This window comes from Taudactylus pleione, unplaced genomic scaffold (assembly GCF_031769625.1).
Source record: "Taudactylus pleione unplaced genomic scaffold, aTauple2 ptg001043l, whole genome shotgun sequence".
Classification (NCBI taxonomy): Eukaryota; Metazoa; Chordata; class Amphibia; order Anura; family Myobatrachidae; genus Taudactylus; species Taudactylus pleione.
Window position 1 is genome coordinate 1,459,326 of NW_028285444.1, and position 24,734 is coordinate 1,484,059.

Genomic DNA, 24,734 nt, shown 5'->3' on the forward strand with positions numbered 1-24,734 from the left:
CTCCCATGCCTCCCCCCCTCCTCACCCCCCGTCCTGCACATCACACAGCAGCTCCCATGCCTCTCCCCCTCCTCACTCCCTGTCCTGCACATCACACAGCAGTTCCCATGCCTCCCCCCCTCCTCACCCTCTGTCCTGCACATCACACAGCAGCTCCCATGCCTCCCCCCTCCTCACCCTCTGTCCTGCACATCACACAGCAGCTCCCATGCCTCCACCCCTCCTCACCCTCTGTCCTGCACGTCACACAGCAGCTCCCATGCCTCCCCCCCTCCTCACCCTCTGTCCTGCACATCACACAGCAGCTCCCATGCCTCCCCCCCTCCTCACCCTCTGTCCTGCACGTCACACAGCAGCTCCCATGCCTCCCCCCCTCCTCACCCTCTGTCCTGCACATCACACAGCAGCTCCCATGCCTCCCCCCCTCCTCACCCTCTGTCCTGCACATCACACAGCAGCTCCCATGCCTCCCCCCCTCCTCACCCTCTGTCCTGCACATCACACAGCAGCTCCCATGCCTCCCCCCTCCTCACCCTCTGTCCTGCACATCACACAGCAGCTCCCATGCCTCCCCCCCTCCTCACCCTCTGTCCTGCACATCACACAGCAGCTCCCATGCCTCCCCCCCTCCTCAACCTCTGTCCTGCACATCACACAGCAGCTCCCATGCCTCTCCCCCTCCTCACTCCCTGTCCTGCACATCACACAGCAGCTCCCATGCCTCCCCCCCCTCCTCACCCTCTGTCCTGCACATCACACAGCAGCTCCCATGCCTCCCCCCTCCTCACCCTCTGTCCTGCACATCACACAGCAGCTCCCATGCCTCCCCCCCTCCTCACCCTCTGTCCTGCACATCACACAGCAGCTCCCATGCCTCCCCCCCTCCTCACCCTCTGTCCTGCACATCACACAGCAGCTCCCATGCCTCCCCCCCTCCTCACCCTCTGTCCTGCACATCACACAGCAGCTCCCATGCCTCCCCCCCTCCTCACCCTCTGTCCTGCACATCACACAGCAGCTCCCATGCCTCCCCCCCTCCTCACCCTCTGTCCTGCACATCACACAGCAGCTCCCATGCCTCCCCCCCTCCTCACCCTCTGTCCTGCACATCACACAGCAGCTCCCATGCCTCCCCCCCTCCTCCCCCCTGTCCTGCACATCACACAGCAGCTCCCATGCCTCCCCCCCTCCTCACCCTCTGTCCTGCACATCACACAGCAGCTCCCATGCCTCCCCCCCTCCTCACCCTCTGTCCTACACATCACACAGCAGCTCCCATGCCTCCCCCCCTCCTCACCCCCTGTCCTGCACATCACACAGCAGCTCCCATGCCTCCCCCCCTCCTCACCCTCTGTCCTGCACATCACACAGCAGCTCCCATGCCTCCCCCCCTCCTCACCCTCTGTCCTGCACATCACACAGCAGCTCCCATGCCTCCCCCCCTCCTCACCCTCTGTCCTACACATCACACAGCAGCTCCCATGCCTCCCCCCCTCCTCACCCTCTGTCCTGCACATCACACAGCAGCTCCCATGCCTCCCCCCCTCCTCCCCCCCTGTCCTGCACATCACACAGCAGCTCCCATGCCTCCCCCCCTCCTCACCCTCTGTCCTGCACATCACACAGCAGCTCCCATGCCTCCCCCCCTCCTCACCCTCTGCCCTACACATCACACAGCAGCTCCCATGCCTCCCCCCCTCCTCACCCCCTGTCCTGCACATCACACAGCAGCTCCCATGCACCTCCCCCTCTCCTGCACATCACACAGCAGCTCCCATGCCTCCCCCCCTCCTCCCCCCCTGTCCTGCATATCACACAGCAGCTCCCATGCCTCCCCCCCTCCTCACCCTCTGTCCTGCACATCACACAGCAGCTCCCATGCCTCCCCCCCTCCTCACCCTCTGTCCTACACATCACACAGCAGCTCCCATGCCTCCCCCCCTCCTCACCCTCTGTCCTGCACATCACACAGCAGCTCCCATGCCTCCCCCCCTCCTCACCCTCTGTCCTGCACATCACACAGCAGCTCCCATGCCTCCCCCCCTCCTCACCCTCTGTCCTGCACATCACACAGCAGCTCCCATGCCTCCCCCCCTGTCCTGCACATCACACAGCAGCTCCCATGCCTCCCCCCCTCCTCACCCTCTGTCCTGCACATCACACAGCAGCTCCCATGCCTCCCCCCCTCCTCACCCTCTGTCCTACACATCACACAGCAGCTCCCATGCCTCCCCCCCTCCTCACCCCCTGTCCTGCACATCACACAGCAGCTCCCATGCCTCCCCCCCTCCTCACCCTCTGTCCTGCACATCACACAGCAGCTCCCATGCCTCCCCCCCTCCTCACCCTCTGTCCTGCACATCACACAGCAGCTCCCATGCCTCCCCCCCTCCTCACCCTCTGTCCTGCACATCACACAGCAGCTCCCATGCCTCCCCCCCTCCTCCCCCCCTGTCCTGCACATCACACAGCAGCTCCCATGCCTCCCCCCCTCCTCACCCTCTGTCCTGCACATCACACAGCAGCTCCCATGCCTCCCCCCCTCCTCACCCTCTGTCCTACACATCACACAGCAGCTCCCATGCCTCCCCCCCTCCTCACCCCCTGTCCTGCACATCACACAGCAGCTCCCATGCACCTCCCCCTCTCCTGCACATCACACAGCAGCTCCCATGCCTCCCCCCCTCCTCCCCCCCTGTCCTGCACATCACACAGCAGCTCCCATGCCTCCCCCCCTCCTCACCCTCTGTCCTGCACATCACACAGCAGCTCCCATGCCTCCCCCCCTCCTCACCCTCTGTCCTGCACATCACACAGCAGCTCCCATGCCTCCCCCCCTCCTCACCCTCTGTCCTACACATCACACAGCAGCTCCCATGCCTCCCCCCCTCCTCACCCCCTGTCCTGCACATCACACAGCAGCTCCCATGCACCTCCCCCTCTCCTGCACATCACACAGCAGCTCCCATGCCTCCCCCCCTCCTCCCCCCCCTGTCCTGCACATCACACAGCAGCTCCCATGCCTCCCCCCCTCCTCACCCTCTGTCCTACACATCACACAGCAGCTCCCATGCCTCCCCCCCTCCTCACCCTCTGTCCTGCACATCACACAGCAGCTCCCATGCCTCCCCCCCTCCTCACCCTCTGTCCTACACATCACACAGCAGCTCCCATGCCTCCCCCCCTCCTCACCCTCTGTCCTGCACATCACACAGCAGCTCCCATGCCTCCCCCCCTCCTCCCCCCCTGTCCTGCACATCACACAGCAGCTCCCATGCCTCCCCCCCTCCTCACCCTCTGTCCTGCACATCACACAGCAGCTCCCATGCCTCCCCCCCTCCTCCCCCCCTGTCCTGCACATCACACAGCAGCTCCCATGCCTCCCCCCCTCCTCACCCTCTGTCCTGCACATCACACAGCAGCTCCCATGCCTCCCCCCTCCTCACCCTCTGTCCTGCACATCACACAGCAGCTCCCATGCCTCCCCCCCTCCTCACCCTCTGTCCTGCACATCACACAGCAGTGAGAGGGTTAATAATGCCACCACCATAACTACACGCCCCGCCCTCTCGCCCGTGCTGGGACACGCCCCTCAACAGCGGGTCACGTGGCTGGGGATCTCCTGGGTGACGTCCCGGTGACGCGTCCTCCCATGCTGCACAGGTGACGGCGGCCGCCATCTTGGCGGAGCCTGTGGCTGCGAGGACAGGGGACAAGCACCGCCGGCTGCTTAGGGGGGGCCCGATCCTCCGCCCACACCTCCCGCTCCCCCCTCCCGGGCGCCCCGATCAGCGCGTGAGGAGGACCTGGCGGGGGATGCCTGGAGCGAGCCGCCTGTGAGGGGGATGCCGCAGCGGCTCAGTCATCCTGAGGATCCGGGGCTGACAATGGAGGTGTGTCCCCGGCATCCAGTCTCTCATACGTGTCTGCTGTACATCATGGGGCTGTGATGTAGGGCAGTGTCATGTGTGTGCCTGCTGTACCTGTCATGTGTGTGCCTGCTGTACCTGTCATGTGTGTGGCTGCTGTACCTGTCATGTGTGTGGCTGCTGTACTACCTGTCATGTGTGTGCTACTGTAGCTGTCATGTGTGTGGCTGCTGTACCTGTCATACTGTGCATTATGTTTCTGTTGTACATGGGACTGTCCTACTGTAGATGTGTTGTGTGTATGCTGTACATGGCACTGTCTTACTGTAGATGTGTTGTGTGTATGCTGTACATGGGACTGTCCTACTGTAGATGTGTTGTGTGTATGCTGTACATGGCACTGTCCTACTGTAGATGTGTTGTGTGCATGCTGTACATGGCAATGTCCTACTGTAGATGTGTTGTGTGTATGCTGCACATGGCACTGTCCTACTGTAGATGTGTTGTGTGTATACTGTACATGGCACTGTCCTACTGTAGATGTGTTGTGTGTATGCTGCACATGGGACTGTCCTACTGTAGATGTGTTGTGTGTATGCTGTACATGGCACTGTCCTACTGTAGATGTGTTGTGTGTATGCTGTACATGGGACTGTCCTACTGTAGATGTTTTGTGTGTATGCTGTACATGGGACTGTCCTACTGTAGATGTGTTGTGTGCATGCTGTACATGGGACTGTCCTACTGTAGATGTGTTGTGTGTATGCTGTACATGGGACTGTCCTACTGTAGATGTGTTGTGTGTATGCTGTACATGGCACTGTCCTACTGTAGATGTGTTGTGTGTATGCTGTACATGGGACTGTCCTACTGTAGATGTGTTGTGTGTATGCTGTACATGGCACTGTCCTACTGTAGATGTGTTGTGTGTATGCTGTACATGGGACTGTCCTACTGTAGATGTGTTGTGTGTATGCTGTACATGGCACTGTCCTACTGTAGATGTGTTGTGTGTATGCTGTACATGGCAATGTCCTACTGTAGATGTGTTGTGTGTATGCTGTACATGGCAATGTCCTACTGTAGATGTGTTGTGTGTATGCTGTACATGGCAATGTCCTACTGTAGATGTGTTGTGTGTATGCTGTACATGCCTACTGTAGATGTGTTGTGTGTATGCTGCACATGGGACTGTCCTACTGTAGATGTGTTGTGTGTATGCTGTACATGGGACTGTCCTACTGTAGATGTGTTGTGTGTATGTTGTACATGGCACTGTCTTACTGTAGATGTGTTGTGTGTATGCTGCACATGGCACTGTCTTACTGTAGATGTGTTGTGTGTATACTGTACATGGGACTGTCCTACTGTAGATGTGTTGTGTGTATGCTGTACATGGGACTGTCCTACTGTAGATGTGTTGTGTGTATACTGTACATGGGACTGTCCTACTGTAGATGTGTTGTGTGTATGCTGTACATGGCAATGTCCTACTGTAGATGTGTTGTGTGTATGCTGTACATGGCACTGTCCTACTGTAGATGTGTTGTGTGTATGCTGTACATGGCACTGTCCTACTGTAGATGTGTTGTGTGTATGCTGCACATGGGACTGTCCTACTGTAGATGTGTTGTGTGTATGCTGTACATGGCACTGTCCTACTGTAGATGTGTTGTGTGTATGCTGTACATGGGACTGTCCTACTGTAGATGTTTTGTGTGTATGCTGTACATGGGACTGTCCTACTGTAGATGTGTTGTGTGCATGCTGTACATGGGACTGTCCTACTGTAGATGTGTTGTGTGTATGCTGTACATGGCAATGTCCTACTGTAGATGTGTTGTGTGTATGCTGTACATGGGACTGTCCTACTGTAGATGTGTTGTGTGTATGCTGTACATGGCACTGTCCTACTGTAGATGTGTTGTGTGTATGCTGTACATGGCACTGTCCTACTGTAGATGTGTTGTGTGTATGCTGTACATGGCACTGTCCTACTGTAGATGTGTTGTGTGTATGCTGCACATGGGACTGTCCTACTGTAGATGTGTTGTGTGTATGCTGTACATGGGACTGTCCTACTGTAGATGTGTTGTGTGTATGCTGTACATGGCACTGTCCTACTGTAGATGTGTTGTGTGTATGCTGCACATGGGACTGTCCTACTGTAGATGTGTTGTGTGTATGCTGTACATGGCACTGTCTTACTGTAGATGTGTTGTGTGTATACTGTACATGGCACTGTCCTACTGTAGATGTGTTGTGTGTATGCTGTACATGGCACTGTCCTACTGTAGATGTGTTGTGTGTATGCTGTACATGGCACTGTCCTACTGTAGATGTGTTGTGTGCATGCTGTACATGGCAATGTCCTACTGTAGATGTGTTGTGTGTATGCTGCACATGGCACTGTCCTACTGTAGATGTGTTGTGTGTATGCTGTACATGGCACTGTCCTACTGTAGATGTGTTGTGTGTATGCTGTACATGGCACTGTCCTACTGTAGATGTGTTGTGTGTATGCTGCACATGGGACTGTCCTACTGTAGATGTGTTGTGTGTATGCTGTACATGGGACTGTCCTACTGTAGATGTGTTGTGTGTATGCTGTACATGGCACTGTCCTACTGTAGATGTGTTGTGTGTATGCTGCACATGGGACTGTCCTACTGTAGATGTGTTGTGTGTATGCTGTACATGGCACTGTCCTCCTGTAGATGTGTTGTGTGTATGCTGTACATGGGACTGTCCTACTGTAGATGTGTTGTGTGTATGCTGTACATGGCACTGTCTTACTGTAGATGTGTTGTGTGTATGCTGTACATGGGACTGTCCTACTGTAGATGTGTTGTGTGTATGCTGTACATGGCACTGTCCTACTGTAGATGTGTTGTGTGCATGCTGTACATGGCAATGTCCTACTGTAGATGTGTTGTGTGTATGCTGCACATGGCACTGTCCTACTGTAGATGTGTTGTGTGTATGCTGTACATGGCACTGTCCTACTGTAGATGTGTTGTGTGTATGCTGCACATGGCACTGTCCTACTGTAGATGTGTTGTGTGTATGCTGCACATGGGACTGTCCTACTGTAGATGTGTTGTGTGTATGCTGTACATGGGACTGTCCTACTGTAGATGTGTTGTGTGTATGCTGTACATGGCACTGTCCTACTGTAGATGTGTTGTGTGTATGCTGCACATGGGACTGTCCTACTGTAGATGTGTTGTGTGTATGCTGTACATGGCACTGTCCTCCTGTAGATGTGTTGTGTGTATGCTGTACATGGGACTGTCCTACTGTAGATGTGTTGTGTGTATGCTGTACATGGCACTGTCTTACTGTAGATGTGTTGTGTGTATACTGTACATGGCACTGTCCTACTGTAGATGTGTTGTGTGTATGCTGTACATGGCACTGTCCTACTGTAGATGTGTTGTGTGTATGCTGTACATGGCACTGTCCTACTGTAGATGTGTTGTGTGTATGCTGTACAAGGCACTGTCCTACTGTAGATGTGTTGTGTGTATGCTGTACATGGCAATGTCCTACTGTAGTTGTTTTGTGTGTCTGCTGTACATGAGACTGTGCATGATGTGTTTGCTGTACATTGGACTGTCATACTGTGCATTATGTTTCTGTTGTACATGGGACTGTCCTACTGTAGATGTGTTGTGTGTATGCTGTACATGGCACTGTCCTACTGTAGATGTGTTGTGTGTATACTGTACATGGCACTGTCCTACTGTAGATGTGTTGTGTGTATACTGTACAAGGCACTGTCCTACTGTAGATGTGTTGTGTGTATGCTGTACATGGCACTGTCCTACTGTAGATGTGTTGTGTGTATGCTGTACATGGCAATGTCCTACTGTAGTTGTTTTGTGTGTATGCTGCACATGGGACTGTCCTACTGTAGATGTGTTGTGTGTATGCTGTACATGGGACTGTACTCCTGTAGATGTGTTGTGTGTATGCTGTACATGGCACTGTCCTACTGTAGATGTGTTGTGTGTATACTGTACATGGCACTGTCCTACTGTAGATGTGTTGTGTGTATGCTGTACATGGCACTGTCCTACTGTAGATGTGTTGTGTGTATGCTGTACATGGCAATGTCCTACTGTAGATGTGTTGTGTGTATGCTGTACATGGCACTGTCCTACTGTAGATGTGTTGTGTGTATGCTGTACATGGGACTGTCCTACTGTAGATGTTTTGTGTGTATGCTGTACATGGGACTGTCCTACTGTAGATGTGTTGTGTGTATGCTGTACATGGGACTGTCCTACTGTAGATGTGTTGTGTGTATGCTGTACATGGCACTGTCCTACTGTAGATGTTTTGTGTGCATGGTGTACATGGCACTGTCCTACTGTAGATGTGTTGTGTGTCTGCTGTACATGAGACTGTGCATGATGTGTTTGCTGTACATTGGACTGTCATACTGTGCATTATGTTTCTGTTGTACATGGGACTGTCCTACTGTAGATGTGTTGTGTGTATGCTGTACATGGCACTGTCCTACTGTAGATGTGTTGTGTGTATGCTGTACATGGCAATGTCCTACTGTAGATGTGTTGTGTGTATGCTGCACATGGCACTGTCCTACTGTAGATGTGTTGTGTGTATGCTGTACATGGCACTGTCCTACTGTAGATGTGTTGTGTGTATGCTGTACATGGCACTGTCCTACTGTAGATGTGTTGTGTGTATGCTGCACATGGGACTGTCCTACTGTAGATGTGTTGTGTGTATGCTGCACATGGGACTGTCCTACTGTAGATGTGTTGTGTGTATGCTGTACATGGCACTGTCCTACTGTAGATGTGTTGTGTGTATGCTGCACATGGGACTGTCCTACTGTAGATGTGTTGTGTGTATGCTGTACATGGCACTGTCCTCCTGTAGATGTGTTGTGTGTATGCTGTACATGGGACTGTCCTACTGTAGATGTGTTGTGTGTATGCTGTACATGGCACTGTCCTACTGTAGATGTGTTGTGTGTATGCTGTACATGGCACTGTCCTACTGTAGATGTGTTGTGTGTATGCTGTACATGGGACTGTCCTACTGTAGATGTGTTGTGTGTATGCTGTACATGGGACTGTCCTACTGTAGATGTGTTGTGTGTATGCTGTACATGGGACTGTTCTATTGCTGCACAGAAGACTGTTATACTTTGCATGTATCCTGTCTGTGATACATAAGACTCTAATACTATGCATGTGTCATTTGTTATATTGTACACGGGTCTGTCATATTGGGTAGAAGTCAATTGAAAAGGATTATCATAATGTGGATGTGTCTATTGTACATGGGACTGTCATACAGCACATATCATGTGTCTGTTGTTAGTAATACTGTCATTCTGTGCTTGTGTCATACATGTGGCTGTCATGCTCTACTTGTCTCATGTGTCTGCTGTACATGGTAATGTCATACTTTGTGATTCAGGACTGAGTGCTTCTGTCACATTGCATCTTCCTGGCTTGGGACCTCCAGTGTTTGGTCCGTGCTTCTCTGGCTGTGTGATTATTGATTATTACTGATTACTGATTATTATTCACCCTAGCACCCTGCACCTGTTATAATCTGTGCAGTTCGTCTTTCCTGCCTGGTGTGTTGCTCTTTGCTCTGGTGCTTCTAGCACACTTAGCTAATGCAACAAACTACTGTGATACAGACCAGAGTGTACTAGAAGCACCAGAGCAGAGAGCGACTCCCCAGGTAGGAAAGAGGAACTGCACTGGCTGTGACAGGTGCAGGGTGCTAGAATGAACACTAGCCTTTATGGCCCCCTCTGTGGGTACACATCGCTGTACTCTCCTATCAGGGGCACTTGTGTGTTATTCTGCTCATTGGGAGTTGGTTCGCTATTTGGTGGTGTTGTTTCTGGCACAGCTAAGGTCACCATAAAGTGCGATCTTGTTACTGTAACCTCTGGAGATCACGTTGGAGGTGTTGGGGCTGGTTCCGCAGTGGGGCAAGCAATTGGGAATCATGAGACAATAACATACATTGGCATGAAACAGAAGGTAAAGATGGCCTTGCCCCCTGAGCTTACACTCGTTACATAAGGTACGGAATACCAGTAGTAGCTGGTGGTGGTACCTGTCTGTCACTGTCTACTGCAGAAGGATTATCAGCCGCCAATAAGGAAGAAGATATAGAGTCATAATATAGGGAGGCACAGTACCTCACTGCGCTGGGGCCGTGGCTTCAGGTTCCATAGACCGCCGTCTGCCTGTATGGAGTAATGGTGCGTACACACGGTCAGATTTTCCTTCAGATTTGTAGTTACGATTTTAAAAATCGTTCATAGCTGAAAGAAAATCTGACGTGTCCCTGCAACGATGAGCGATGTGCGTTCCCGCCTGTCAGATAACGATATCTGACATCTGATGAGGTTGCAGTCAGATTTGGATGATTCCATTCATTTTAATACTGTCTGAAAACGTTCAATCGTTCGAATCGTTCAAATCGTTGGTAAAATGTTCAAATCAGAATGGAAAATAGACAAAAACCGCGGCGCTAAAAGGATGTGTGGCAATAATACATCCCTTAATGGTGGATGATGTTCTCTTTATGGTAAATAGGGTGTATAGTCCTTTGCATATATCTCTAAATCCTCAATGGAGAGAAGAAATGATGTTAACCAATGTTAATTATATTGACGAGGATCACTTCCTGCGTGGAGCGGATAGGCTTATTCGCACATAAATACTGAGCTCCTCATACCAGCAGCATTTCTTGAAAAAGGTCCTAGAGACTGAAGCGCGTTGTCAGCTGCAGGGGTGAGTTACTTGATATTTGGATTCTTCTTTACTCAGAACGTTTTGCTCTCAGAGTATTGTTTTTTTTCAATTTTTCTTCATTGGATTTTTTTATTATATGTTTTTTATCATTGTATATTGCTTGTTTTTATGTACTGTTTCAATGGGTCTTTTGGTGCTTCCATTTTGACCCTGGGTTCGAACTATCTTTTTTATCGATAAAATACTTGTTTTGGATGACATACTCATGTTTATTCATCAGTACATTATGGATCTACATTGCTGAGGAGTTTCATCATACCAGCATTTATTGTTGGATAAAGAAACCTTTATAGGAGCATCACCACATCACTATACGTGAGCCGGGGTACGAATCCTACCTCTATATATAAAGAAACCTTTATAGGAGCATCACCACATCACTATACGTGAGCCGGGGTACGAATCCTACCTCTATATATAAAGAAACCTTTATAGGAGCATCACCACATCACTATACGTGAGCCGGGGTACGAATCCTACCTCTATATATAAAGAAACCTTTATAGGAGCATCACCACATCACTATACGTGAGCCGGGGTACGAATCCTACCTCTATATATAAAGAAACCTTTATAGGAGCATCACCACATCACTATACGTGAGCCGGGGTACGAATCCTACCTCTATATATAAAGAAACCTTTATAGGAGCATCACCACATCACTATACGTGAGCCGGGGTACGAATCCTACCTCTATATATAAAGAAACCTTTATAGGAGCATCACCACATCACTATACGTGAGCCGGGGTACGAATCCTACCTCTATATATAAAGAAACCTTTATAGGAGCATCACCACATGACTATACGTGAGCCGGGGTACGAATCCTACCTCTATATATAAAGAAACCTTTATAGGAGCATCACCACATCACTATACGTGAGCCGGGGTACGAATCCTACCTCTATATATAAAGAAACCTTTATAGGAGCATCACCACATCACTATACGTGAGCCGGGGTACGAATCCTACCTCTATATATAAAGAAACCTTTATAGGAGCATCACCACATCACTATACGTGAGCCGGGGTACGAATCCTACCTCTATATATAAAGAAACCTTTAAAGGAGCATCACCACATCACTATACGTGAGCCGGGGTACGAATCCTACCTCTATATATAAAGAATCTTTATAGGAGCATCACCACATCACTATACGTGAGCCGGGGTACGAATCCTACCTCTATATATAAAGAAACCTTTATAGGAGCATCACCACATCACTATACGTGAGCCGGGGTACGAATCCTACTTCTATATATAAAGAATCTTTATAGGAGCATCACCACATCACTATACGTGAGCCGGGGTACGAATCCTACCTCTATATATAAAGAAACCTTTATAGGAGCATCACCACATCACTATACGTGAGCCGGGGTACGAATCCTACCTCTATATATAAAGAAACCTTTATAGGAGCATCACCACATCACTATACGTGAGCCGGGGTACGAATCCTACCTCTATATATAAAGAAACCTTTATAGGAGCATCACCACATCACTATACGTGAGCCGGGGTACGAATCCTACCTCTATATATAAAGAAACCTTTATAGGAGCATCACCACATCACTATACGTGAGCCGGGGTACGAATCCTACCTCTATATATAAAGAAACCTTTATAGGAGCATCACCACATCACTATACGTGAGCCGGGGTACGAATCCTACCTCTATATATAAAGAAACCTTTATAGGAGCATCACCACATCACTATACGTGAGCCGGGGTACGAATCCTACCTCTATATATAAAGAAACCTTTATAGGAGCATCACCACATCACTATACGTGAGCCGGGGTACGAATCCTACCTCTATATATAAAGAAACCTTGATATGTATTAACATCAATTATTAAGTGTGAGTTTGGTACGCTATCCCTCTTTGGGGGACTCCTGGTTAACATCATTTCTTCTCTCCATTGAGGATTTAGAGATATATGCAAAGGACTATACACCCTATTTACCATAGAGGGCGGAATTCAATTGATTTTGCGGCCCGCATCTCCCGTCTAAAGTGACAGGAGATCGCGGGCCGCTATTCAATTGTGCCAGAATTTCACGCTGATCACGCCCATAGAGGTCAGGTTTAGCCGCGTAAAGCAGCTAAACCCGACCAAAGTGCTGGGCGCGATCGCGAAAAGTGATGTTTGGGCGCCCAAACATGTCACTTTTTGCACATTTCAGCTCTCATCCCCCAGGGGCTGCGAGCTGAAATGTAGCGTTTGGCAGCTGATTGCGCCCGACAGGAGCAAGAATAGAATAGCTCCGTCGGACGCGATAGGGGCTGGAGAGAATTGAATTCCGCCCAGAGAGAACATCATCCACCATTAAGGGATGTATTATTGCCATACATCCTTTTAGCGCCGCAGTTTTTGTCTATTTTCCATTCTGTATTTTCTGTTGTTGTTTAAAATCAGGGCGAGATTTTCGTAGGGATTTAGGCCCTGATTCAGAGCTGCTCGCAAGCGGGCACTCGTTCGTTTTGACCGATGTTCGCACATCTGAGCATGCATACGGATTTTAATACGCATGCGTGAACCAGTTAGTGCGGCCGAAAATCGTTTGTTCGCTATATAGCGAATGCCTGCTATTTTGAGTGACAGAAGGAGGCGTATGTGGGTGGTAACAGGGGAAGGTGCTTGAAAACGGGGAGTGGAGATCAGAACGCAGGCGTGCTTAAAGGTCAAAACGGGCGTTTTAAGGGAGTGCATAATTAATCCAGCAGCGTCATCGACCACGTCACTTGGTTTTTTTTACTCCGAACTGCTCGCAAAATAGCGGTTGAAAAAACCAGCCACAAGATTAGCGAGCAGTTCATACGCTGTTCGATGTACTCGATTAATCTAATAAACAGCGGACATGACGTATGGTGCGAGCGGCAAGGGGGCGTATTTTTCAAAATTACAACCGCAAGTTTTGCTCGCTCGTTCAGACTTAGAGGCGTGAACAGACCGCAATTAGCGAACGGTTCATTTGAATAGCCACCCCTTGTTTTAGAACGAACGACCGCAAATAGCGAGCGGCTCTGAATGAGGGCCTTAGACTTTATCAGTGGCAGCTTATGTATGCGCCCTAAACAGTGAACTCCCCGTTCTTTTCTGTGCAAAATGTTCAAATCGTTCATCCGACCGTGTGTATGCATCATTAGAATGTTCTTCCTCTGCGCTATGGTGCTCCGTTCCCCGCCCCCCCCCACCGCAGTCCTTATAGATAACATGGTGGTGTCATCGGCTTCAGTGGACAAGTGTCTGGGTTGTTGCGAATGATTAAACATTGGGCCTGATTAAGACCTGCTCGCGAGCGCATAGCGCACTCAAGCCGGTCGATGGTCGGCCAGTGCGCATGTGCGGCGTGCGCAATGTTCGTACGCGAGTCCTGGAGCGAGTGACAACTTCTCGCTCCGGGGCTCGGTACAAAACGGGGCGGCTGTCGATGTTGATCGCCTGCCGTTTGTGGGCGGCCCTACTGACATCATTCATGATGTCAGTAGTGAACGTCCTGCTCTATTATATCTATCCTAAATTGAGACAGCAAAGGTAATACTGTACCTGATGGGAATCGGCATGAGCGCAGAGAGTCAGTGACAGGCGCTGGGAGAGGATTATACAGGGAAATAAATGATTATATTTGGGAGACGAGGCCATGTGATAACGGCAGGGCAGGTATAATGGGCAAACAGGAGACACACACGGGATGTTATTTCACATGATACATACTGTATGTTGTACAGGCAAATTGATTGGCCAGCGGTATGTACGTCATGTTATAGGAGACACAAGGTGGTGAGGCTAACAGGCAGGACAGAGTAGTGTATGGCAATCGGCTTGTTACAGGTGACGCTTGTCATGTGGGAGAGAAAAATGTAGATGTTTTTGCAGATAACTAATATATATATAATATATAGCTGCTTATAGCGGCTACACCTGCTCCTGGTTTGGACGCCCAAACCATGGACTTTTCGCAGATTTTTGCTCGCAACCTCAGGAGGCGGTGAGCAGAAATGCCAGCACTGGTGGCTATTCACGTCCGAACCGGGCAACAGTTTAATTGCTCCGTCAGGCGCCCATCACTACTGTCTGTCGCCCCATCCTGTACAAGTGCTGGTTATGTAGATTATCACTTCCTTGCTGGTACAATGAGTGTGTGTGTGTGTGTGTGTATGTGTATATATATATATATATATGACGACAGCGTAACAGCGGCACTCCGGAGACTTGCACAGAGTGGTGAAAACAGGTGTCTTTTAATTCAACGTTTCGGGGTCTCCCCGAAATTGAATTAAGTTAAAAGACACCCGTTTTCACTATTCTGTGCAAGTCTCCGGAGTGCCGCTGTTACGACGTCGTCTGTATTAAGGGCACACACACACACTATTACTAATACAGGGCTAATGATAAATACAGAGTGCTGCTGTCCCCAGAGGCGGTTCGGGATAATGAGAATCTAGTAGAGGGATGATAAGAGGACAGTCGAGGGGGAGTGTGTGGTGGAAATGGACGAATGGATCAGGGAATTTGGCGGAAGGGCGATTGATGGACACGGGACAGAGAGGGCACCTGATGGCAGGTGATGGACACGGGTCAGAGAGGGCAGCTGATGGCAAGCGATGGACATGGGACAGAGAGGACACCCGATGGCAGGTGATGGACACGGGTCAGAGAGGGCAGGTGATGGACACGGGTCAGAGAGGGCAGCTGATGGCAAGCGATGGACATGGGACAGAGAGGACACCCGATGGCAGGTGATGGACACAAGACAGAGAGGGCACACGATGGCAGGTGATGGACACGGGACAGAGAGGGCAGCTGATGGCAGGCGATGGAGACGGGACAGAGAGGGCATCTGATGGCAGGGGATGGGCACGGGACAGAGAGGGCACCTGATGGCAGGTGATAGGCATGGGACAGAGAGGACACCTCATGGCAGGTGATGGACACGGGTCAGAGAGGACACTTGATGGCAGGTGATGTACACGGGACAGAGAGGGCACCCGATGGAACTTGATGGACACGGGACAGAGAGGGCACCAGATGGCAGGGGATGGGCACGGGACAGAGAGGACACCTCATGGCAGGAGATGGACACAGGACAGAGAGGGCACCTGATGGCAGGAGATGGGCACAGGACAGAGAAGGCAGGTGATGGATACGGAACAGAGAGGACACCTTATGGCAGGTGATGGGCACAGGACAGAGAGGGCACCAGATGGCAGGGGATGGGCACAGGACAGAGAGGGCACCAGATGGCAGGGGATGGGCACAGGACAGAGAGGGCACCTGATGGCAGGGGATGGACACGGGTCAGAGAGGGCAGCTGATGTCAGGTGATGGACACGGGACAGAGAGGACACCTGATGGCAGGTGATGGACACGGGACAGAGAGGACACCTGATGGCAGGTGATGGACACGGGACAGAGAGGACACCTGATGGCAGGGGATGGACACGGGACAGAGAGGGCACCAGATGGCAGGGGATGGGCATGGGACAGATAGGACACCTTGTGGCAGGAGATGGACACAGGACAGAGAGGGCACCTGATGGCAAGGGATGGGCACAGGACAGAGAGGGCAGGTGATGGATACGGGACAGAGAGGACACCTTATGGCAGGGGATGGGCACAGGACAGAGAGGGCAGGTGATGGACACGGGTTAGAGAGGGCACCTGATGGCATGTGATGGACACGGGACAGATAGGGCACCAGATGGCAGGGGATGGGCACAGGACAGAGAGGGCACCTGATGGCAGGTGATGACATGGGACAGAGAGGACACCCGATGGCAGGGGATGGACACGGGTTAGAGAGGGCACCTGATGGCAGGTGATGGACACGGGACAGATAGGGCACCAGATGGCAGGGGATGGGCACAGGACAGAGAGGGCACCTGATGGCAGGGGATGGGCACAGGACAGAGAGGGCCCCTGATGGCAGGTGATGACACGGGACAGAGAGGGCACCTGATGGCAGGTGATGGACACGGGACAGATAGGGCACCAGATGGCAGGGGATGGGCACAGGACAGAGCGGTCAGGGGATGGAGACGAGACAGAGAGTGCACCTGATGGCAGGGGATGGGCACAGGACAGAGGGCAGGTGATGGACACGGGACAGAGAGGGCACCAGATGGCAGGGGATGGACACGAGACAGATAGGGCACCAGATTATCAGGGGATGGGCACAGGACAGAGAGGGCCCCTGATGGCAAGTGATGGACACGGGACAGATAGGGCACCAGATGGCAGGGGATGAGCACAGGACAGAGAGGACACCTCATGGCAGGAGGTGGATACAGGACAGAGAGGGCACCTGATGGCAGGGGATGGGCACAGGACAGAGAGGGTACCTGATGGCAGGGGATGGGCACAGGAGAGAGAGGGCAGGTGATGGATACAGGACAGAGAGGGCACCAGATGGCAGGGGATGGGTACATAACAGAGAGGGCAGGTGATGTACATGGGATAGAGAGGGCACCTGATGGCAGGTGATGGACACGGGACAGATAGGGCACCAGATGGCAGGGGATGGGCACAGGACAGAGCGGTCAGGGGATGGACACGAGACAGAGAGGACACCTGATGGCAGTGGATGGGCACAGGACAGAGAGGGCCCCTAATGGCAGGTGATGACACAGGACAGAGAGGGCACCTGATGGCAGGGGATGGGCACAGGACAGAGGACACCTGATGGCAGGGGATGGGCACAGGACAGAGAGGGCAGGTGATGGATAAGGGACAGAGAGGTCACCAGATTGCAGGGGATGGGCACAGGACAGAGAGGGTGCATGTAGAACGTCTGATAAAGTGCAACTACCTGGAACCATTAATAATTGCAGCGTTCGCTTTCAGTACAGTGTGTCATTTGCATGTGCAGCGAGTACAATAAGCACCAGAGTATTCCCTATGAGGGACAATAATCAGCCTCCTGTGAGGGATTCCCTTTCTCTGTACCTTGATGGCTGTATTCTGACACCGCGCTGGTTAGAAGCGTCCGTCCTCATTAAACCAACAATCCATGCGCAGATAATGTGAGGACACAGTGGCAGCTGCACTAATGGTGGGGATATTACAGGCTGCTCATTTCTGCTTTTATACAGTATACCTATGGTACAAAAGCAACAGTCAGCCTGTACACGTTACTGATCGGTCTGTATGTAGTGTGGTACAAGCTCCTGTGTAACATGTTTCTGCCAAAGTATGGGGTGGTCAGCGGCTCCTCCTGATGCCGTGTTTCTAAAGCAGCCTCACTTCCTTGACCTCCGTACTGCATGGCATAATATCTACAGCCATGGCCAAAAGGTATGAGAATGACACAAGTATTGGTTTTCACAAACTTTTCTGCTTCAGTGTTATTAGACCTTTTTGTCAGATGTTACTATGGTATACTGAGGTAACATTACAGCATTACATAAGTGTCAGATGTTACTATGGTATACTGAGGTAACATTACAGCATTACATAAGTGTCAGATGTTACTATGGTATACTGAGGTAACATTACAGCATTACATAAGTGCCAGATGTTACTATGGTATACTGAGGTAACATTACAGCATTACATAAGTGTCAGATGTTACTATGGTATACTGAGGTAACATTACAGCATTACATAAGTGTCATGTTACTATGGTATACTGAGGTAACATTACAGCATTACATAAGTGTCAGATGTTACTATGGTATACTGAGGTAACATTACAGCATGACATAAGTGTCAGATGTTACTATGGTATACTGAGGTAACATTACAGCATTACATAAGTGTCAGATGTTACTATGGTATACTGAGGTAACATTACAGCATTACATAAGTGTCAGATGTTACTATGGTATACTGAGGTAACATTACAGCATTACATAAGTGTCATATGTTACTATGGTATACTGAGGTAACATTACAGCATTACAGAAGTGTCAGATGTTACTATGGTATACTGAAGTAACATTACATAAATGTCAGATGTTATTATGGTATACTGAGGTAACATTACAGCATTACATAAGTGTCAGATGTTACTATGGTATACTGAGGTAACATTACATAAGTGTCAGATGTTGCTATGGTATACTGAGGTAACATTACAGCATTACATAAGTGTCAGATGTTACTATGGTATACTGAGGTAACATTACAGCATTACATAAGTGTCAGATGTTGCTATGGTATACTGAGGTAACATTACAGCATTACAGAAGTGTCAGATGTTACTAAGGTATACTGAGGTAACATTACAGCATTACATAAGTGTCAGATGTTACTATGGTATACTGAGGTAACATTACATAAGTGTCAGATGTTGCTATGGTATACTGAGGTAACATTACAGCATTACATAAGTGTCAGATGTTACTATGGTATACTGAGGTAACATTACAGCATTACATAAGTGTCAGATGTTACTATGGTATACTGAGGTAACATTACAGCATTACATAAGTGTCATATGTTACTATGGTATACTGAGGTAACATTACAGCATTACAGAAGTGTCAGATGTTACTATGGTATACTGAAGTAACATTACATAAATGTCAGATGTTATTATGGTATACTGAGGTAACATTACAGCATTACATAAGTGTCAGATGTTACTATGGTATACTGAGGTAACATTACATAAGTGTCAGATGTTGCTATGGTATACTGAGGTAACATTACAGCATTACATAAGTGTCAGATGTTACTATGGTATACTGAGGTAACATTACAGTATTACATAAGTGTCAGATGTTGCTATGGTATACTGAGGTAACATTACAGAAGTGTCAGATGTTACTTTGGTATACTGAGGTAACATTACAGCATTACATAAGTGTCAGATGTTACTATGGTATACTGAGGTAACATTACAGCATTACATAAGTGTCAGATGTTGCTATGGTATACTGAGGTAACATTACAGCATTACAGAAGTGTCAGATGTTACTAAGGTATACTGAGGTAACATTACAGCATTACATAAGTGTCAGATGTTACTATGGTATACTGAGGTAACATTACAGCATTACAGAAGTGTCAGATGTTACTATGGTATACTGAAGTAACATTACATAAGTGTCAGATGTTACTATGGTATACTGAGGTAACATTACAGCATTACATAAGTGTCAGATGTTACTATGGTATACTGAGGTAACATTACAGCATTACATAAGTGTCAGATGTTGCTATGGTATACTGAGGTAACATTACAGCATGACATAAGTGTCAGATGTTACTATGGTATACTGAGGTAACATTACAGCATTACATAAGTGTCAGATGTTACTATGGTATACTGATGTAACATTACAGCATTACATAAGTGTCAGATGTTACTATGGTATACTGAGGTAACATTACAGCATTACATAAGTGTCAGATGTTACTATGGTATACTGAGGTAACATTACAGCATTATATAAGTGTCAGATGTTACTATGGTATACTGAGGTAACATTACAGTATTACATAAGTGTCAGATGTTGCTATGGTATACTGAGGTAACATTACAGAAGTGTCAGATGTTACTATGGTATACTGAGGTAACATTACAGCATTACATAAGTGTCAGATGTTACTATGGTATACTGAGGTAACATTACAGCATTACATAAGTGTCAGATGTTACTATGGTATACTGAGGTAACATTACAGTATTACATAAGTGTCAGAGGCTTTTATTGGCAATTACATTAAGTTTATGCAAAGAGTGAATATTTGCAGTGTTGACCCTTCTTTTTCAAAACCTCTGCAATTCGCCCTGGCAGCTGTCACTCACCTTCTGGGCCACATACTGACTGACGGCCGCCCATTCTTACCTAATCAATGCTTGGAGTTTGTCATAATTTGTGGGTTTTTGTTTGTCCACCCCCCTCTTGGGGATTGACCACAAGTTCTCATACCATATAACACATACAATCCACGTGTCACGTGGGGTTACTGTGTATTTCTAGCCATGTGTAGCCTGTAGGTTGTGATGGATCCACCGCTGGTTATGTACTGATGTGTGTTGTCTGCATACTGCGTGACTAAGCAAGGCGCCGTACCCCATGTGAATGACCCCTCACTGTACAGGGCTCATCCTGCTTATATGGTTCCATTGCTGAGATCCAGCAATAATCTATTGTCTGAAACCAGTGACACCAATGCACAAATGTGATAATTGGGGGCAAGCGGTAGGTTCTGTGGAATACTGCGGTGCCTATCTATAAGCAGGGACTGCGTCTGCTCTGTGCTTTCATATCTAGACTTTCTCACAGGTCTTTCATTAAAAATGCAGGACTCTGTAACATGTCGGTTCTGCTGTTCTGCCCTCTAGTAATCCCCTAGGAGGACACGGTACTGATAGGTGGCTGCACTTGTTTAAAGGAGATGAAGACCCCCCCCCCCCCCCCCAGCAGATTAATTCTCCTTACTAATGTAATGATTTGTCTCCCAGATGTGGCAGGTGCTGTGCGTCTTCATTACACAGTGACGCCATCATTTACCCAGCCTGCCGATCAGCGTTTGTACAGATCCTCTTTATAGCTTGGCGAGAAAACTCCTCTCCCGACCATCACATTCATGGGGTGGCTGGGAGACATTATATGGAGGTAGTACTTCCCCTCCCGCCATCGGAAAGGGGACATGTTGGGATAAGCGTCTCGCTACCACCTTTATAGTAGCTCATCCCTGTCCCTCCGGTAAGATGGGTTTGAATTGATCTGAAGTTCAGTAATTGTTTAATTCCCAGTGAAATCGTGACGCGTCTGCTACTCATTAATGCGAGGGAGAGCCGCATGGTCTGCACAATCTGAGATCATCCCCGATGATATTACTCCACCTGGTGCTCTGATTGGCTCTGTATGTACTATGGGATCCTTTTGTTACATGCTTGCTGTACTTGGCAGTAAACATGTTATATTTTTGCACATGCAAAGTCTGTGTGATCCCGCCCTCTTCCCCATTATTGCATCTCATTTCAGTACATATCATATATACGACTGTACAACGATGTACCGCCTATTACACGGAGCTGCCGTGTATTTACTATTGTGCTCGGTTCCACTTCAAAACTAATCTTTCTTTCCCCAACCCCCATTGTTTAGGCCTGATGTAAGTTCTCACCCCGGGTTATATTTAGTCTCTGGTGTTACTGTAATACGTGAATGCTGAAACGTTAGCTGCTGGCACGAGGAACATCTACCATGTGCTGGGCGGTATGTGGACATTATTTTTAATATCTGATTAGCACCTCATGTAAGGGACAGATGAAAGCAGGGACTGCAAAATTCTACTTCAGTAGTTCAGAGTATTAATGGTGACTGTCCCCCAGCTGCTGGCGTACCGCGCTTGTGCTCATTTACACTTCCGTTGTGTTTTAGCGAATACGTTTGTAGTGGGAAAAGTGTACCCCAAATCCCGGAGTCAGGGTTCCTACACACATACGGCCGTTTTCATGAAAGCTTGGAGAGAGATACAATTATGGGAGATAAAGTACCAACCAATCGGCTCCTGTCATTTTTCAAACAGCCTGTAAAGTGACAGGAGCTGACTGGTTGGTCCTTTATCTCTCACAATTGGATCTCTCACCAAGCTTTATTAAATCTCCCCAATAGTAACTACTGTCAACTTAAGTTTTCCGGCTCTGTATTTAGGTCAGTGGATCACTCCTGGGTCCCCTAATTTTCCAGCTTATATTTTTATATATTCCCCCCTGGTGACCTCCTGTCTGCAAGTTCCGCCAAGGCCTGATAATGAACCTCTCCATAATAACTGCGATATCATACACATGATTTTCCGCCATGGCGGGCGCGACGTGAGGTCTGAAATGTCATTTTGACGGCGGGAAAGCTCCACTTTAATGCACTGTGGAAAAGTCACTTGGATCTATGCAGATAAGTTGGACGCAGCGCACCCACGGTAGTTTATTGGCGAGACCTTCTTCTAATCACCTTACGTGCCCTTGTGACAGCCAATATCTGCGCCATGCCCCATCGCCATCTTCTGGCCCTTGTATATGAGGAGCATGATGACACCCAGCTGCTGACTCAGCGCTCGGTATACTCCTCGCTGTCACCTGCACTATTGTTACCTAAACTTCCCTATCAGCTTGTACAGACTTATTTTCTGTCTTAGTCACCTCACCTGGGAAGATGACATACATTATGCTTTGGGTGTGTATATCCAAATGACTTTAGCATCGTTACAAACAGGAGGAGCAGAAACTTGAACTCCTTTCGGGACTGGGAGAAGCCAGGCTGAGGTTGGGCCCCATCGCTGCGATCAGGTTAGTGGGCAGCTGTCCGTTCTGTGTCCTCTCTGCCTGGCTGGCAGGGGTTGGCGTTGGTGAGTCAGATTGATGCCTTCTGGGCAGTGTATGCGGTTGTAGGCTGACACCTGCATTGTGTTTCCCCATCATTTATAGCTGTATCAGTGTTTGGTTTGTGTCCTTACACTCTACACACAGGGACAGCACCTTTGCCATTACTGCTAAGTCAGTCTCACGTTAGTACAGTCTGGTTATACTAAGTCTGTATTCTGAATTTTTCCGGCGATTTTTAAGTTGAATTTACATTTCCTTAGTAATTTTTCGGACCTGGATACACAGGGAGGTAATAAAACCTATTCAGAGTCACAGGGAGCTTGTACCTATGACTACATACATATGTATACTCTCCATCAGTCTCTGCTAAACCCTAAACCGGACATTTACAGCTTTGACCTGTGAGGGGAAGATGCATTCATTTGCAATCCTGTTACAAAGTATCACAGGCTGACCAAGCCCCTCCCACATATGCTGATGGGATGCGACATCACTGATCCCGCCTTTATGTACGAGTTATCCAATCCATATCGTGCATTCCTACAGAGCAGCTTGCACGCCAGTCAGTCAGTCTTTGCCTGTTTGGAGGGAGATGCTGCCGTAGCCTGCTGCTGATTGGTTAGAGAGCAGGGTATGGATTGTTTGACACTATCTAGATTGTAGATAGACAGCCAGGTGCGTAACTAGAGGCCCCATAGCAAATGTATGTAAGGTCCCCTATGTACTCTTCAATGGTGAAAAATGTATATAGCACATGTAATTTTGACAAGGAAGAGGGGCGCCCTCAGCTGTACTCCCCATAGCATCTGCCCCCCTTACAGCTGTGCTAGTTACACCTATGTAGATAGACACCAAAAGTTAGACAGTAAATAGGTTGACAGGGATAAAAGGTCCACAGGTAAATGGTCGACATGGTCCAAATGCTGACATTCAAGTGGTCGACACATAAATGTTGACACATTTTTTTCGTAATTTTAACCCCAACCCTCCCCCTAGTGCCTAACCCTGACCATCCCCATAGTGCCCAACTATAATCCTCCGCCAAGTGCCTAATCCTAAACCTGTGTCGACCTTTTGTCCATGTCGACCATTTTTTGACTGTCTATGTACCATCCAGATACCAGAGAGCATGATGGGCCTATTTAGTTACATCTAAGCCCTTTAGATATTTCATGTATATTATGCAGCTCAGCAATACATGGATATAAGTATACTGTATTCATGGCGAATATTGGCTTTACTTACTCTGTAATTGATAGATTATAAAGTGGACCTAAAGTTATGCCATTGTTATGTTGGTTTGTTTGCCTGGTGAGGGGGGGGCTCAGTTTACCAGTATAATCTCATTCCCGTGTAGTCCTATGTAATGCACAGTGACAGTATATGGAGCACCAGCCTGCAGGTACATTGTGTGCTGTATATAGACATCGCTCCATCCATATCTGCCCATTCCCGTGTAGTCCTATGTAATGCACAGTGACAGTATATGGAGCACCAGCCTGCAGGTACATTGTGTGCTGTATATAGACATCGCTCCATCCATATCTGCCCATTCCCGTGTAGTCCTATGTAATGCACAGTGACAGTATATGTAGTGCCAGCCTGCAGGTACATTGTGTGCTGTATATAGACATCGCTCCATCCATATCTGCCCATTCCTGTGTAGTCCTATGTAATGCACAGTGACAGTATATGGAGCACCAGCCTGCAGGTACATTGTGTGCTGTATATAGACATCGCTCCATCCA

General features: G+C 48.8%; 1 protein-coding gene across 2 annotated transcripts in view; it reads left to right on the forward strand.

The window, feature by feature from the left end:
* Positions 1-3,655: 3,655 nt before the first annotated feature.
* RPS6KA6 (ribosomal protein S6 kinase A6) overlaps positions 3,656-24,734 on the forward strand; it is a 100,875-nt gene continuing 79,796 nt past the window's right edge. For both annotated transcript variants that reach the window (XM_088461403.1, XM_088461404.1), the window contains exon 1: positions 3,656-3,893. In XM_088461403.1, the coding sequence (XP_088317529.1) occupies positions 3,846-3,893 (48 nt within the window). In that variant the 5' untranslated portion in view covers positions 3,656-3,845. The remainder of the gene's footprint in view (positions 3,894-24,734) is intronic.